The 12,738-nt window shown below is 38.4% G+C and overlaps 1 protein-coding gene across 2 annotated transcripts in view; it reads right to left on the bottom strand.

Annotated features, from left to right (window-relative positions):
* The window catches only part of PCCA (propionyl-CoA carboxylase subunit alpha), a 403,241-nt gene that overhangs the window by 285,699 nt on the left and 104,804 nt on the right, over positions 1 to 12,738 (bottom strand). For both annotated transcript variants that reach the window (XM_082700821.1, XM_082700820.1), the window contains exon 7: positions 5,253 to 5,384. In XM_082700821.1, the coding sequence (XP_082556947.1) occupies positions 5,253 to 5,384 (132 nt within the window). The remainder of the gene's footprint in view (positions 1 to 5,252; positions 5,385 to 12,738) is intronic.

Genomic DNA, 12,738 nt, shown 5'->3' with positions numbered 1-12,738 from the left:
TGTTTGTAGCAGCATTATTTATAATCACCAAAAGATGGAAATAACTCGGATGTCCATCAACTAATGAATGGCTTCTTAAAAAAAGAAAGTGGTTTAGTCCTATTATGGAACATTATTAAGCCATAAAAAGCGATGAAATACTGATAAACTCTACACATGGATCTTATATTCTACTTAGTTTATTATTAAACCTATCTAAAGTCCTTACCTCCATATATTTGCCATTACATACTTTCCATTTAATTTTACCTAGAGACTCATATTCCCTGGCTAAATTCTTTAAAAATATTTTTTTAATTTATTTATTTTGGAGAGAGAGGGAGCAAACAGGCAGGAGAAGAAGCAGAGAGAGAGGGACAAGCAGACTCCACACTGAGCACAGAGCCCAATATGAGACTCAATCCCATGACTTTAGGGATCAGATCAGGACATGAGCCAAAAGCCAGAAATTCTTTCTACGTTTCTTTTTTTCCACATTTTCTTCAAAAAAACCTTTTTAACAGATCAATTGTACTTATTTCACAGTTATCATCAACCCCAGTATCTACAGCATATGTGAATCTATTTCTATTGTCTGTTTTATGTATTCTCTTGGTTTTTCATTATGCTTTCCTTTCTTGGTGTGTCTAGTAAATATGTACTACACAACAGATAATGTGTATACCACGGTTATATGTGTAAAAATTCATCTCCTAGGAGATTATTCATCCAACAAGTATTTCATGCACACTGACTCTGTTCCAGGCACATGTGTAAGTGATGCAGTAACAAAAAGAATGCAATCCCTTTCAGCAAAGAGTTTATAATTGGCATGCGGGAAGTATACATTGAACTCATCATTAAAATGGGCAGAAAGGCCTATAAAATCTGAGCTCCCTACTACATCTTACTTCAATCACCTCATCTCTGATTCTTCTCTCCCTTGATCACAGAAGCCACAAGATTCCTGGTTGGTTGTTGAATATCAAGTACATTTCAATCTCAACAACTTTACACTTGCTACTCTTTCTGCCTAATATGCTTTGCTCTTCCTCCTGAAATCCGCATGACTTGCCCTGTCACCACCTCCTAGCATCCCCTTCCCCCATTCCCTGTCTCATGTTTCACCATAGCATGTACTATGTATTTCATTATTTGTCTACTGTCTGTCTCCTTCTTCTATAGTATAAGCTCCATGAGGGCAGGAATATTTTTATTATAGTTGTTCATTACTATACACATTGCACTTCAAACAATACTGGACAAATAGTATGCATTTAAATATTTACTTAGTAGATGAATGTATGAATGATTTAAAATGTGATGGGCAAAGTACAGGGAACGAAGAGAAAATACAGCAGAAGGCCTAATCTAATCTAGGCAGTTGAGGAATGCCTCTGTGAGGAATTTATGTTTAAGCCAACAGCCAAACAATGAGGAGACAATAAGGAATGGAGAAGCAGAATTAACACGCATGACAGAATCTAGTAGAGAAATTTCAAATACCTAAAAGACATCATATATGGTTGGCATACACAATGTAAAACCGGGTAAACGGGCTCACTATCAGTTTGAAGAGAAAAAACAAAGCCCAGCTATTTAAAGGATTTGAATTAGTAGCCATTCAAGAGTTTTTCAACACAGGCATTGGACTGAATCTGGATTTCTGAAAGGTCACTTAAGCAATCGTGTTGAAAGCTAACTGGGTGGGGCGCCTGGGTGAGTCTGCTGGTGAAGCCTCTAAGGTTCTAGTTCGAGAAACAGTGTGGAAAATAGCACCACTTTCCCAGTCAAGAAAGAAACAGGTTGAGACGCTTAGAGCAGGCATCAGCAAACACCTTCTGAATGGGCCAAGTAATAAATATTTCAGGCTTGCTAGGTGACGTGGTCTGTCACAATTTCTCAACTCAGTCACTAGTGGAAAAACGCAGCCATCGGCAATCCGTGAAGGAGAGAGCATAGCTGTGTTCCAGCAATACTTTATTTATTAATCAGACGTGCATGGAGACACAGTTTGCAAATTGCTAATCAAAGAGAAAATTATGAGCTTAGCTTTTAACTTACTACTTTCAAGATGCCTCAGGGGCATCAAGCAAAAACTACTTAAGAAGGAACCACACATGCAGTTTTGTTTTGTTTTATTTTGTTTTTAAAGATTGTTACTTACTTATTAATAAGATTCTTACTTATTTATTTGACAGAGAGAGAGAGATCACAAGTAGGCAGAGAGGCAGGCACAGAGAGAAAGAGGAGGAAGCAGGCTCCCTGCTAAGCAGAGACCCAGATGCGGGGCTTGATCCCAGGACCCTGAGATCATGACCTGAGCTGAAGGCAGAGGCCTAACCCACTGAGCCACCCAGGCACCCCCACACACGCAGTTTTGAAATTCAGGAGAGATCTAGCCCAGATAAATATATAGAGAATTGATGCGTGAGCCGTAAGAATAAGTGAGGCTGCCCCAGAGTGAGAGTGTACAATAAGAAAACATTTACTACTCAGAATCCAAAATAAAACCACATTTACAGAACAAAGATAGGAAGAACAATCAGCATGAAGACTAAGAACAAGCATTCAAAACAAGCCAAAAAATACAAAAACGTAACTAGAACTGAGTCATGTGCCAGGAATAGATATTTCAAAAAGGAAAAAGTGACCAAAAGACTCAAATGCTTTGAAGAGCTAAAGACCAGGATTACAAATTATATACTGAATTTACTGAGTAGAAAAGGTTGCTGGTAACCATTGCAAAAGAAATTTCCCTAAGAATGAGGAAAGAAGCCGGACTGTGGTAGATTAATGATTAAGTGAGCAGTGCAGACATGAAAACAAGTAAGGGCAATTCTTCTAAGACCTGTGGCTGTGAAAGGCAAGAGAGACTAAGGTGACAGCTATGAAGTGACAAGGAGTTACAGTGCTCTAGGAAGAAAACAACCACATTTCTTTCCACTAAACTGGAAGCACCATGTGGTGAGGGATCCTGGGCACCAGCTGCGAAAGCTGCTTACTTAATGAGGAGTTATGTTTGGGATCTAGAATCATCTACAGCTATTCTACTTTCTACCAGAAACACATTTATAATTGATGTTTTATGCATATGGACAGAAACTCAACACAAAGATACACATAGAACATCATAATGCTATAAGCGTTAAACACATACCATCATTAAATGCAATCCAGAGCACTAAGAGAACATCTTTTAAATCATCAAGTTTTTCCCTATGAAAGTAGGAGTCAATATTAATCATGACCAAACAGGAGAAGATATTTGAAATGACATATCCAGTAAATATAGAAAGAATCTATATAACTCAATACCAAAATACAAATAATCTGATTAAAAATGGACAGAAGACCTGAATAGACACTTGACAAAAAAGACAATACAGATGGCCAACAGACACATGAAAAGATGCTCAACATCGCTAATTATCAGGGACACACAGATTAAAACCACAATGAGATCATCACCTTACACCTGTCAGAATGGCTAGAATCAAAAAGACCAGAAATAACAAGGGTTGGTGAGGATGTGGAAGAAAGAGAACCCTCCTACACTGTCAGTGGGAATGCAAACTAGAGCAGCCACTGGGGAAAACAGTATGGAAGTACCCTAAAAAAGGGGGGGGGGATTTATTAGTTTGAGAGAGAGTGAGAATGAGAGAGAGAGAGCATGAGCTGGGGAAGGGGCAGAGGGGGAGAGAGAGGCAGACTCCTTGCTGAGCAGGGAGCCTGATGTGGGACTCCATCCCAGGACCCTGGGATCATGACCGGAGCCAAGGGCAGAGTTAACCGACTGAGCCACCCAGATGCCCTGCAAGTTCCTTTAAATATTAAAAATAGAAATATTATATGATAAGTGATTCTATTTGGGGGTATTTACCCAAAGAAAACAAATACATGAATTCAAATATATGTACCGCTATGTTCACTGCAGCATTCACTGCAACAGCAGAGACATGGAAGCAGCCCAAGTGCTCACTGATAAATGAATGGATAAAGAAGAGAACACACACACACACACACACACACACGAATTATAACTCAGCCTGAACAAAGACTGAGAATTTGCCATTTTCGACAACATGCATAGATCCAGCAGGTATTATACTAGGTGAAATAAGTCAGAGAAAGACAAATACCATATGACTTCATTTATATGCAGGATCCAAAAAACAAATAAACAAAAAGCAGAATCTCCTAGCGCCTGGGGGACTGCCTTCCGTTCAGGCTGTGATCCTGGTGCTGGGATCCAGCCCCCCCCATCTGACTCCCTGCTCAACCAGGAGCCTGCTTCTCTCCCTCCCTCTGCCTCCTTCCCTTTTGCACTTGCGCGTGCCCTCTCTCTAAATAAATAAATAAAATACTTTTTTAAAAAAGGTAGAATCTCATACCCATAAACACGAAGAACAAACTGGTAAGTGTCCAAAAGGGAGAGGTGTGGCGGGATGGGTAAGTGGGTGAAGGGGACTGGGAAGTACAGGTTTCCACTTATCGAATTAGTCACAGGGATAAAAGCTACATACAGCACAGGGACTACAGTCAATGGGACTGTAGTAGGGTTGTCTGGTGACAGATGGTAGCTACACTTGTGGTGAGCAGAGCATAATGTATAGAGTTGTGAAATCACTATGTTGTACACCTAAAAATAATGTGACTTTATGTGTCAATGAGACTTCAATTTAAAAAAAATTCTTTATCGTGAAATACAATGCTTAAGTAAAATCCTTTTTTTTTTTAAAGATTTTATTTATTTATTTGACAGACAGAGATCATAGGCAGAGAGGCAGGCAGAGATGGGGGGCAGGGGAAGCAGGCTCCCTGCTGAGCAGAGAGCCCGATGCAGGGCTGGATCCCAGGACCCTTAGATCATGACCCGAACCGAAGGCAGAGGCTTTAACCCGCTGAGCCACCCAGATGCCCCAGAAAATCCTTTTAATTTTTAAGTAAAAACGCTTTTAATTTATACCATTTAAAATAATCCAGGGGTCCCTGGCTGGCTCAGTCTGCGTAGCAGGCAACTCTTGATCTTGGGGTTGTAGTTCGAGCCCCATGTTGGGCGCAGAGATTACTTAAAAATAAAATAAAATCTTAAAAAAAAAATAGACTAATCCAGTATAAACAACACTGATTTATTGTAACCTACACATGTATATTTTTCATTTCATCTTGCATTTATATTATTGCATTTAGTAATAACTGCATTTTATCTTATGCTTTTCACAAAATGTTTGCCTTAAGGACATGTATATTACAATAACGTAGTTTCTCACCTTGACTACTCCATCAAAGCCAGGGATTGTATTAACCTTTGCTTTCTTAGCTAATAATTTGCTTTCAATCTTGTCACCCATGGCTTGAATAGCATGTGTGTCAGGTCCAATGAAAACGACATCTTCTGCAGCCTGTGGAGAAACACAAGGAGAAATGTGTAACAAAAACAATACAGCGCTTGATACAGTCACAACTTTATAAAAAGAAAAACCCGTATGTATATTGACATACCAAAAGCAACTTAAAAGCAAAGCATTTGAGCCAATACATTAAAAGATAGAGTGTTGAATACAGTATAAGTGCAAAAAGATCTAGGAAACAGTGGAGCCAAAGAAAAGTAACAAATGAATGATAAAAAAGTAACAAAATGTGTGATATTAACAGTATTCTTTGGGAAAGCCACTTCTACAGTATTATATTTATATACAGTATCCTGCCAACTAACCTAAACAGTAGGTTCACCTTTAAAACACCTCATAAATCTTTGCATTCTCCCTCCCCTATAGCACACTGCCTAGTTCAACACAAATGTCCTTCTTTATTAAATACCAACTCTGTGTCAAGCTTCGAGTTAAATGTAAGGGACATGGATGAAAACCACAGGATATCCACTAATTCAAGGGAACGTGGTCACTAATACCAAAGGGAAATAGACAAAATAAAGTACAGAATGTTTACATCCTCTGTGACTACAAGAAATGAGTCAAGAATATAGTGGGAATTTACCAGGTAGAGTTATAGTTTCAACAAAAACTCTTCTGTATAAATCACATTTAGTTCCCAAGCAATGGATCCACCCCTGTGTTTACAGTATTAAAATGAACAAGATGCTAATGAATTTTGCCAACAAACTAATCAGGGAGAGAACAAAACATGATGTAGAGAGCGCCACCACAGGGCACCATCTAGAGAAGTAAAGGTGACATCTGCTCAAGTAAAGGATAAGGTTACTGGGTGAAGAATTGAGATTAAATATGAAAAATGAAAAACCAGAATGTATCCCCGGCACCATTAGAGCCAGGCCCTGAACTGTTGCTTCTCCCGTGACTTCTGGTCAGATCGGCACAAAGAATAAATCGTGTATTTTATGCCTAGCATTCTATCAATTAGCACTGGTGCCTGGAAGGACTCATGGTTGGGGGAAGGAGTTTCATTCTCCTTGTATTGTCCAGAGTAGCTACTGCAGCATGTTGCTTGGACCGGTCTCTCGGCCATTAGGAACCAAAAGGATTAAACACACCCAGAGCAGAAGATGGAAAGAGAGCAGGAAATCAACAGAAGCAATGTACGGAAGATCAAGAATTGGGGGGTGAGATGTCTATGATAGTGTACAGGAAGCTAACAGACAGGTCTAGAGGTTCTAAGATGAGTCCAGGCTGAGATATGGATTTTCAAAGGCATTAAATACAGGAGAAAATTGAAAGTTATATATGAAATCACTCAGATGAAATATACAGAAAAACCAAAGCCTTTAAACTCAGGAGGTATATTTTCCTTTGTGTCCAAAGCCAACACAGAAGAAAAGGGAATTTTTAGACTCTGAACAAATAAAGTCTCCTTTTCTTTGTGTGACAATGGGAATAATAACCACCTTGCCAGTTTGATTGAAGGATTAAATAAAATAATAATGTAAAACACCGAGCTAAATGTTAAAACTGTTAGTTCTTATCTCTTAAGCAGAAGTCCTGATAAAAAGAGAACTTAGAAAAGTAAGACAGTTAGGTCCACAGGACCTCAAAATACATTACAGGAACCCAAATACCTACAATTACCAGTTATAAATGGCAGAATGCGATGAGAAACCTCTTCAGCCAAGACAGAGGCCCATAAAGTACCTCCCCATCAAATGTTCACATTTAGTTTTACTAATAGAACCTTATTTTCTTAATTTTAAAAAAAGGATCTTTTTGTGAGACCCTCAAAATGTAAACACATTAAAAGTTCTCTCTGCAAGAGAGCAAAATGGTCGTAGGCTTCCATCTCTGCACACTCCACATACTCCACATGTCTCCAGCTGGATAAACTAGTCCTTTTGGACCACAGCAATTATCATATCATATCATGTCTCTTCATCCCAAACCTGCAACCCACTAAATGCCAAGCCAAGTCAAGAGGAAACAATAATGTTTCAACTATTGGTTGTCTTTCCATATTCTCATTTTATTTGCTAAGATGGAAGAATGTTTGCTATAAATGCAGTTTTAAATACCACTATGGTAGACAGATGTAATCAAGTAATCAGAATACCTACACAAAGAGTTGAAAAAATAACATAAATGAGAACATCCAAAATACATTATGATTATACAGTAAAAATTCTGATTAACAGGAGCCCAACAACTAGGAACCTCTGATTAGTTAACTAGATTTTCTCACACATTCCAATTTGAGACAAATTACTTATCCTAAAATGTAAAATCACCAAGAAAAAAAGCTCACATCAAGGATTTAGTGACTTATTCTTTTGTGCCATCCAACAGAAAAGAAAAATAGCCAGTATTAGTAAGCTGGGTAACTACTCAGACAGATGTTTCAATGAACTAATTTTCTCTTTCTTTTAGATGTTTTGATAGCATTCCCTGGGTTAGCCCTTAAATGTAATTAAGGCAAAATGAGAAGGCAGTGTCCACGTTCTTAACTCCCATAATTCTTTGACCACAAGAGCAAGGATGAGGTCAGGGTAAGACAGTATGGCAACTGCAAAATGATGGACCATGTTTTTTTGACAAGTAGGCAGAGAGGCAGGCGGGGGGGGGGGGGGCAAGCTCCCTGATGAGCACAGATCCCGATGTGGGGCTCCATCCCAGGACCCTGAGACCATAACCCGAGCCAAAGGCAGAGGCTTAACCCACTGAGCTACCCAAGTGTCCCTGATGGACCATGTTTTAAAAGTTCTGAGATTTTGACCAGAGTCATCTGTGTGATTATAAAGTTAAGGCCAGAATTTATCATGACTACCCTTCTGATAACCCTTTGTTCACCCTGGATCTTTTATCATTGATCCAATCCTCTGTCTCCCTTTATCACAAGTCTTTTTGACATTCCATAGCAATAACATACACTTCCATATCTATTCTTTATAAGGTCCTTGTAAATTTGTACTGAATGACGAATATAATACCTGAAGGTATTATTCCAGTCAAAGGCATTTCAGGGGCCTGGGCAGCTCAGGGTGTTGAGCATCCAACCCTTAACGTTCGTTCCAGTGATGACCTCAGGGTCAGGAGGTCTTTTCCCACATTAGGCTCTATGCTCAGCAGGGAGTCTGCTGGAGATTCTCTCCCTCAGTCCTTCCCCCGCAAACCCCGCCACGCTCCTGCGTACTCTCTCCAAAATAAATTAAGAAATCATTATATAATCTTTTTTTTAAAGTGGCCTTTATAGAAAAATAGCAAAAAGCCAAAATCACTGCTCTAAGATTCATTTTCTAAATTCTGTGATTTTATGATTCTGGTCAAATTTTGAGAGAATGAAAAAAAGGGTTTTGAGTAGTGTGTTAGGGAATAATGAGAGTTAACTTGAAACAGGCTTTAGGTTGTGAATGAAGGACAGAAATAATCATCATTTATAAAAAATGCATGATACGTAATTCATTCGCAGAAAATATATAAGTAAACTGCTACACTATGAATTCAGATTTCTTTTAAATGCATATACTTTAGGCTCACCACGATACTATTTGGATAACTTTAAAACTAGGGTCATATAAAAGACAGAGCCATGAAAAAATTGCTGAATTGCAAAAAGGGCTCAGATTCTAGATTTTAAAGTATTCCTTGCTAAAAGGAAAAAGAGTTTCTTGTAGAAAAGATCAGTTCAAGATTGGTATGGGGAACTTAACACATGAGTTAAAAAAGTAAGCCAGTGAGAGAAAACTTCCAAAAATTAATATGATTATGTCAAATGCACACAGTAGCAGACAGAAAGGCTACCCCCAAATACGGTGGTAACAGTATGAACACCAAAAAGAAGGACAGGGAGATTACAAGGTTAATTCATCTTTTTAAGACTTCAGAAAGGGGCACCTGGGTGGCTCAGTGGGTTAAACCTCTGCCTTCTGTTCAGGTCGTAGTCTCAGGATCCTGGGATCAAGCCCCAAGTCGGGCTGTCTGCTCAGTGGGGAGCCTGCTTTCCCCTCTCTCTCTGTCTGTCTCTCTGCCTACACTTGTGATCTCTCTGTGTCAAATAAATAAATAAAATCTTAAAAAAAAAAAGACTTCAGAAAAACTTTTCCTGCTATCTCTATTCAAGTACTTAAACTTCTTAGACATGTATCACTCATTTCAAAAATATATACAGTTCTTTAAAAAGCAATATAGAATAAAACTTTACAGATAAAACTATGCAAAATAAAAGGATCAAGATAAAATCCTATACAATGTTTATATAAGAAAAAAAATAAATACTAGAATAACATCCATGAAGGGGGGGAAAAAAACCCACAGGAGAAAAATGTAACAACATGTAACAGACCAAAACTGTTAAAAAACATTTTCTAAAGTTACAGAAAACATGAAATAACATAACATCAGATTTAGAAATGTTCAGAAATGGGTGCCTGGGTGGCTCAGTGGTTAAGTGTTGCCTTCAGCCCCGGTCATGATCCCAGGGTCCTGGGATCGAGCCCCACATCGGGCTCCCTGCTCAGCGGAGAGCCTGCTTCTCCCTCTGGCAACCCCCTGCTTATATCCCCGCTCTTGCTGTCTCTCTATCAAATAAATAAATAAAATCTTTAAAAAAAAAAAAAAAGTTCAGAAATGAGGTGACAGACCTCAAGATAAAATCAGAAATTAATAAGAAATATCATTCTGGAAATGAAGACTAACCCAGAGGAAACTCAAGAGTGAATAAAAAAAACAGATAAAGCCTACAGGAAATAGATAGAAACTGAAACAAAGAAACTTTTCTGAAATCAGATACCAGAACAATGAAATTATTTTTAAAAGATACAAGAGAAAAATGACAAAACTGAAGAGAAAGAGCATCTAACATACGGCTAAGAGGAGTCTTTCAAGAAAACTAAAGCAAAGGAAAAAAATACTGAAAACTATATTTCAAGAAAATAGTTTTAAAATTGGAAATAGATAGCAAAAAGACATACTACAGCAAAACTGAGAAATTCCCATCCAGAATGACCACGATTTATTCTAACAATACTGCTTACAAGAAAAAGAAAAAAATAATACAGAATATGTGATTTCTACAAAAGAGAAGTTTAAATTATCACCAGACTCGGACAATGGTCGTCCAAGCCGAAAGAAAACAGAGTAACATAGTCAAGAAAAAGTATGAGCCAAGGATTTTTAAATCCAACAAAACTGACATCCAAGAAAAAAGTACAGAGAAAATGTAACAACAAACAAGAACTCAGGGCCTCTTTCTGAGGAACTGAACAAACCTGCAGCTTGCAAACCACAGACTGTCAGCCTCAGCTGGCCAGCTCCCTGTTTGTGCCCAGTCCACCAACCTAAGTGGATGGTGGCAGCGGCACCTGGCTGGCTTATCAGTGGAGCATGCAACTCTTGCTCAAAGGGTTGGGAGTTTGAGCCCCACATTGGGAGCAGACTGCCTAAAAATAATATACTTATGTATATGTATATGGATTGTGGAGGGGAAACAACATTTTTGAGAAAAAAATTTAAGAACACTGCATCCTAGAGGACCTGGGTGGCTCAGTCAGTTAAGCAACCAACTCTTGATTCTGGCTCAGGTCATGATCTCAGGGTCATGAGACTAAGCATCAGGCTCAGCACCCCGCACAGAATCTGCTTGGGATTCTCTCTCCTCTCCCTCTGCCCCTGCAAGTGCTCACTCTTCCTTTCTGTCAAAAATAAAATCTAAAAATGCATTAAAAAAAAAAATACTGTATCCGGACATGTGAAAAATCACATGAAACTGAAGGATCACATGAAACTGCCCGTGCTCACTCTTCCTTTCTCTCAATCTCACGTAAAGTACAGGGTATATTTAATTATACTTTTAGTACAAGTTTTATATGTGTGTGTGTGTGTGTGTGTGTGTGTGCATATACATATATATATGAAAAACACTATGTGTTTGTTATATAGCTAGTGTATTATGCAATATCTATATTACATATTTATATTACATACACCCTAATTGTGCTTGGGGATAGCATTATATCTAAATATACATATTAAATATATTAGCATGTTATATATTCTACTTACAGAACATAGTTAATACTTACATCATATATAATTAATATATGTCTTTAAAAAATCTGTTAATACACCTATCTTTCTAGTCCTATAAACTAAAAGGCCTAGAAGCAAAGACCATCAGCAGCAATGACCATGCCTGGCACCGTGACTGTGGTCTCTAATACCATAAAGAAAAAACCAACAGTGATAGCTGATTAAAGGCCTGGAGCAGGAATGTAAAATGTGAGCCTAGAATGTCTTGCCAGACTGGAGAACAAGGAAGCTGTAAAAGATTATGAGGTCAAGTCAAAAAGACCATGACCCAACTTGAATCCCCCTCTGGCCTAAGAGAAACAAGTTAGGCTTCGCTAGTAATGCCAACAGATTTAAGCATACAAAATAGGTTTCAATCTATGACTTCATAATGATACTTTTTAAAAGAACTGGGTCAACTTTGAAAGGATAAGGAAACATTCATCACCTCAAAAACTAGTAGATAAAGGTAAAGAATTGTGCATTTATCTTGCTCTTTCTGTATGAATTGTACCACTAGGTAACCAAACAATAAATGTGGCAAAGTGTCTCTTTATAAATATATTCCTATTTATTTGAGAGAGAGAGCGAGTATGAGTAGGGGAGGAGGTGGAGAGACAGTGGGAGAGGGTGAGAGAGAATCTTAAGCAGGCTCCACGCTGGGCCCGGGCAAGGCTCAATCCCACAACCCTGAGATCATGACCTGAGCCGAAATCAAGAGTCAGACGTATAACCAGCTGAGCCTCTAGGAGCCCTAAATATATTCCAGTCAATTAATGAAAAAGATGTCAGAGTTAAAATATCACTATTTTGCAATCCAGTGAAATACTAGATACAGACAGTAAGCATCAAAAGCTGCTTACATTATAAGAAGTGCCAACAAGACACTATGTACCTCCTACAGTCTTGGCCAAAGGCATCCAAACCCAGATCTCATCCCATCTCTAAATCCAGATGTAGGAATCCAATCTACAGAAAATGCCAAGAATGGAGGAAAACCCTGACCATGAGCACATACTCAACAAAGTCAAGATGGACAGAAATTCTCCAAGACAATAACCCAAGATTCTTCAACAGGAAATTGTAAGGAAAAGAAAGGTCTGAATCTGTGGATTAAGAGAAATTTAAAAGGAATAAATCTGAAAACAAATGGACCAGACAAACCATAGTTTCTAGGGATCCACATTTGGACAGTAAAAATTACCTTAAAACGCAAGAAGAGGATTACTAGAAAAGTCACGTAGTGGGTATGAACAGGGAGAAATCCGAGCATGGGATTGAGACGGGC

This window comes from Mustela nivalis (assembly GCF_964662115.1).
Source record: "Mustela nivalis genome assembly, chromosome: 15".
NCBI lineage: Eukaryota > Metazoa > Chordata > Mammalia > Carnivora > Mustelidae > Mustela > Mustela nivalis.
Note: the sequence above shows the minus strand (reverse complement) of the source record. Positions and strands in the feature narration are given on the sequence as shown.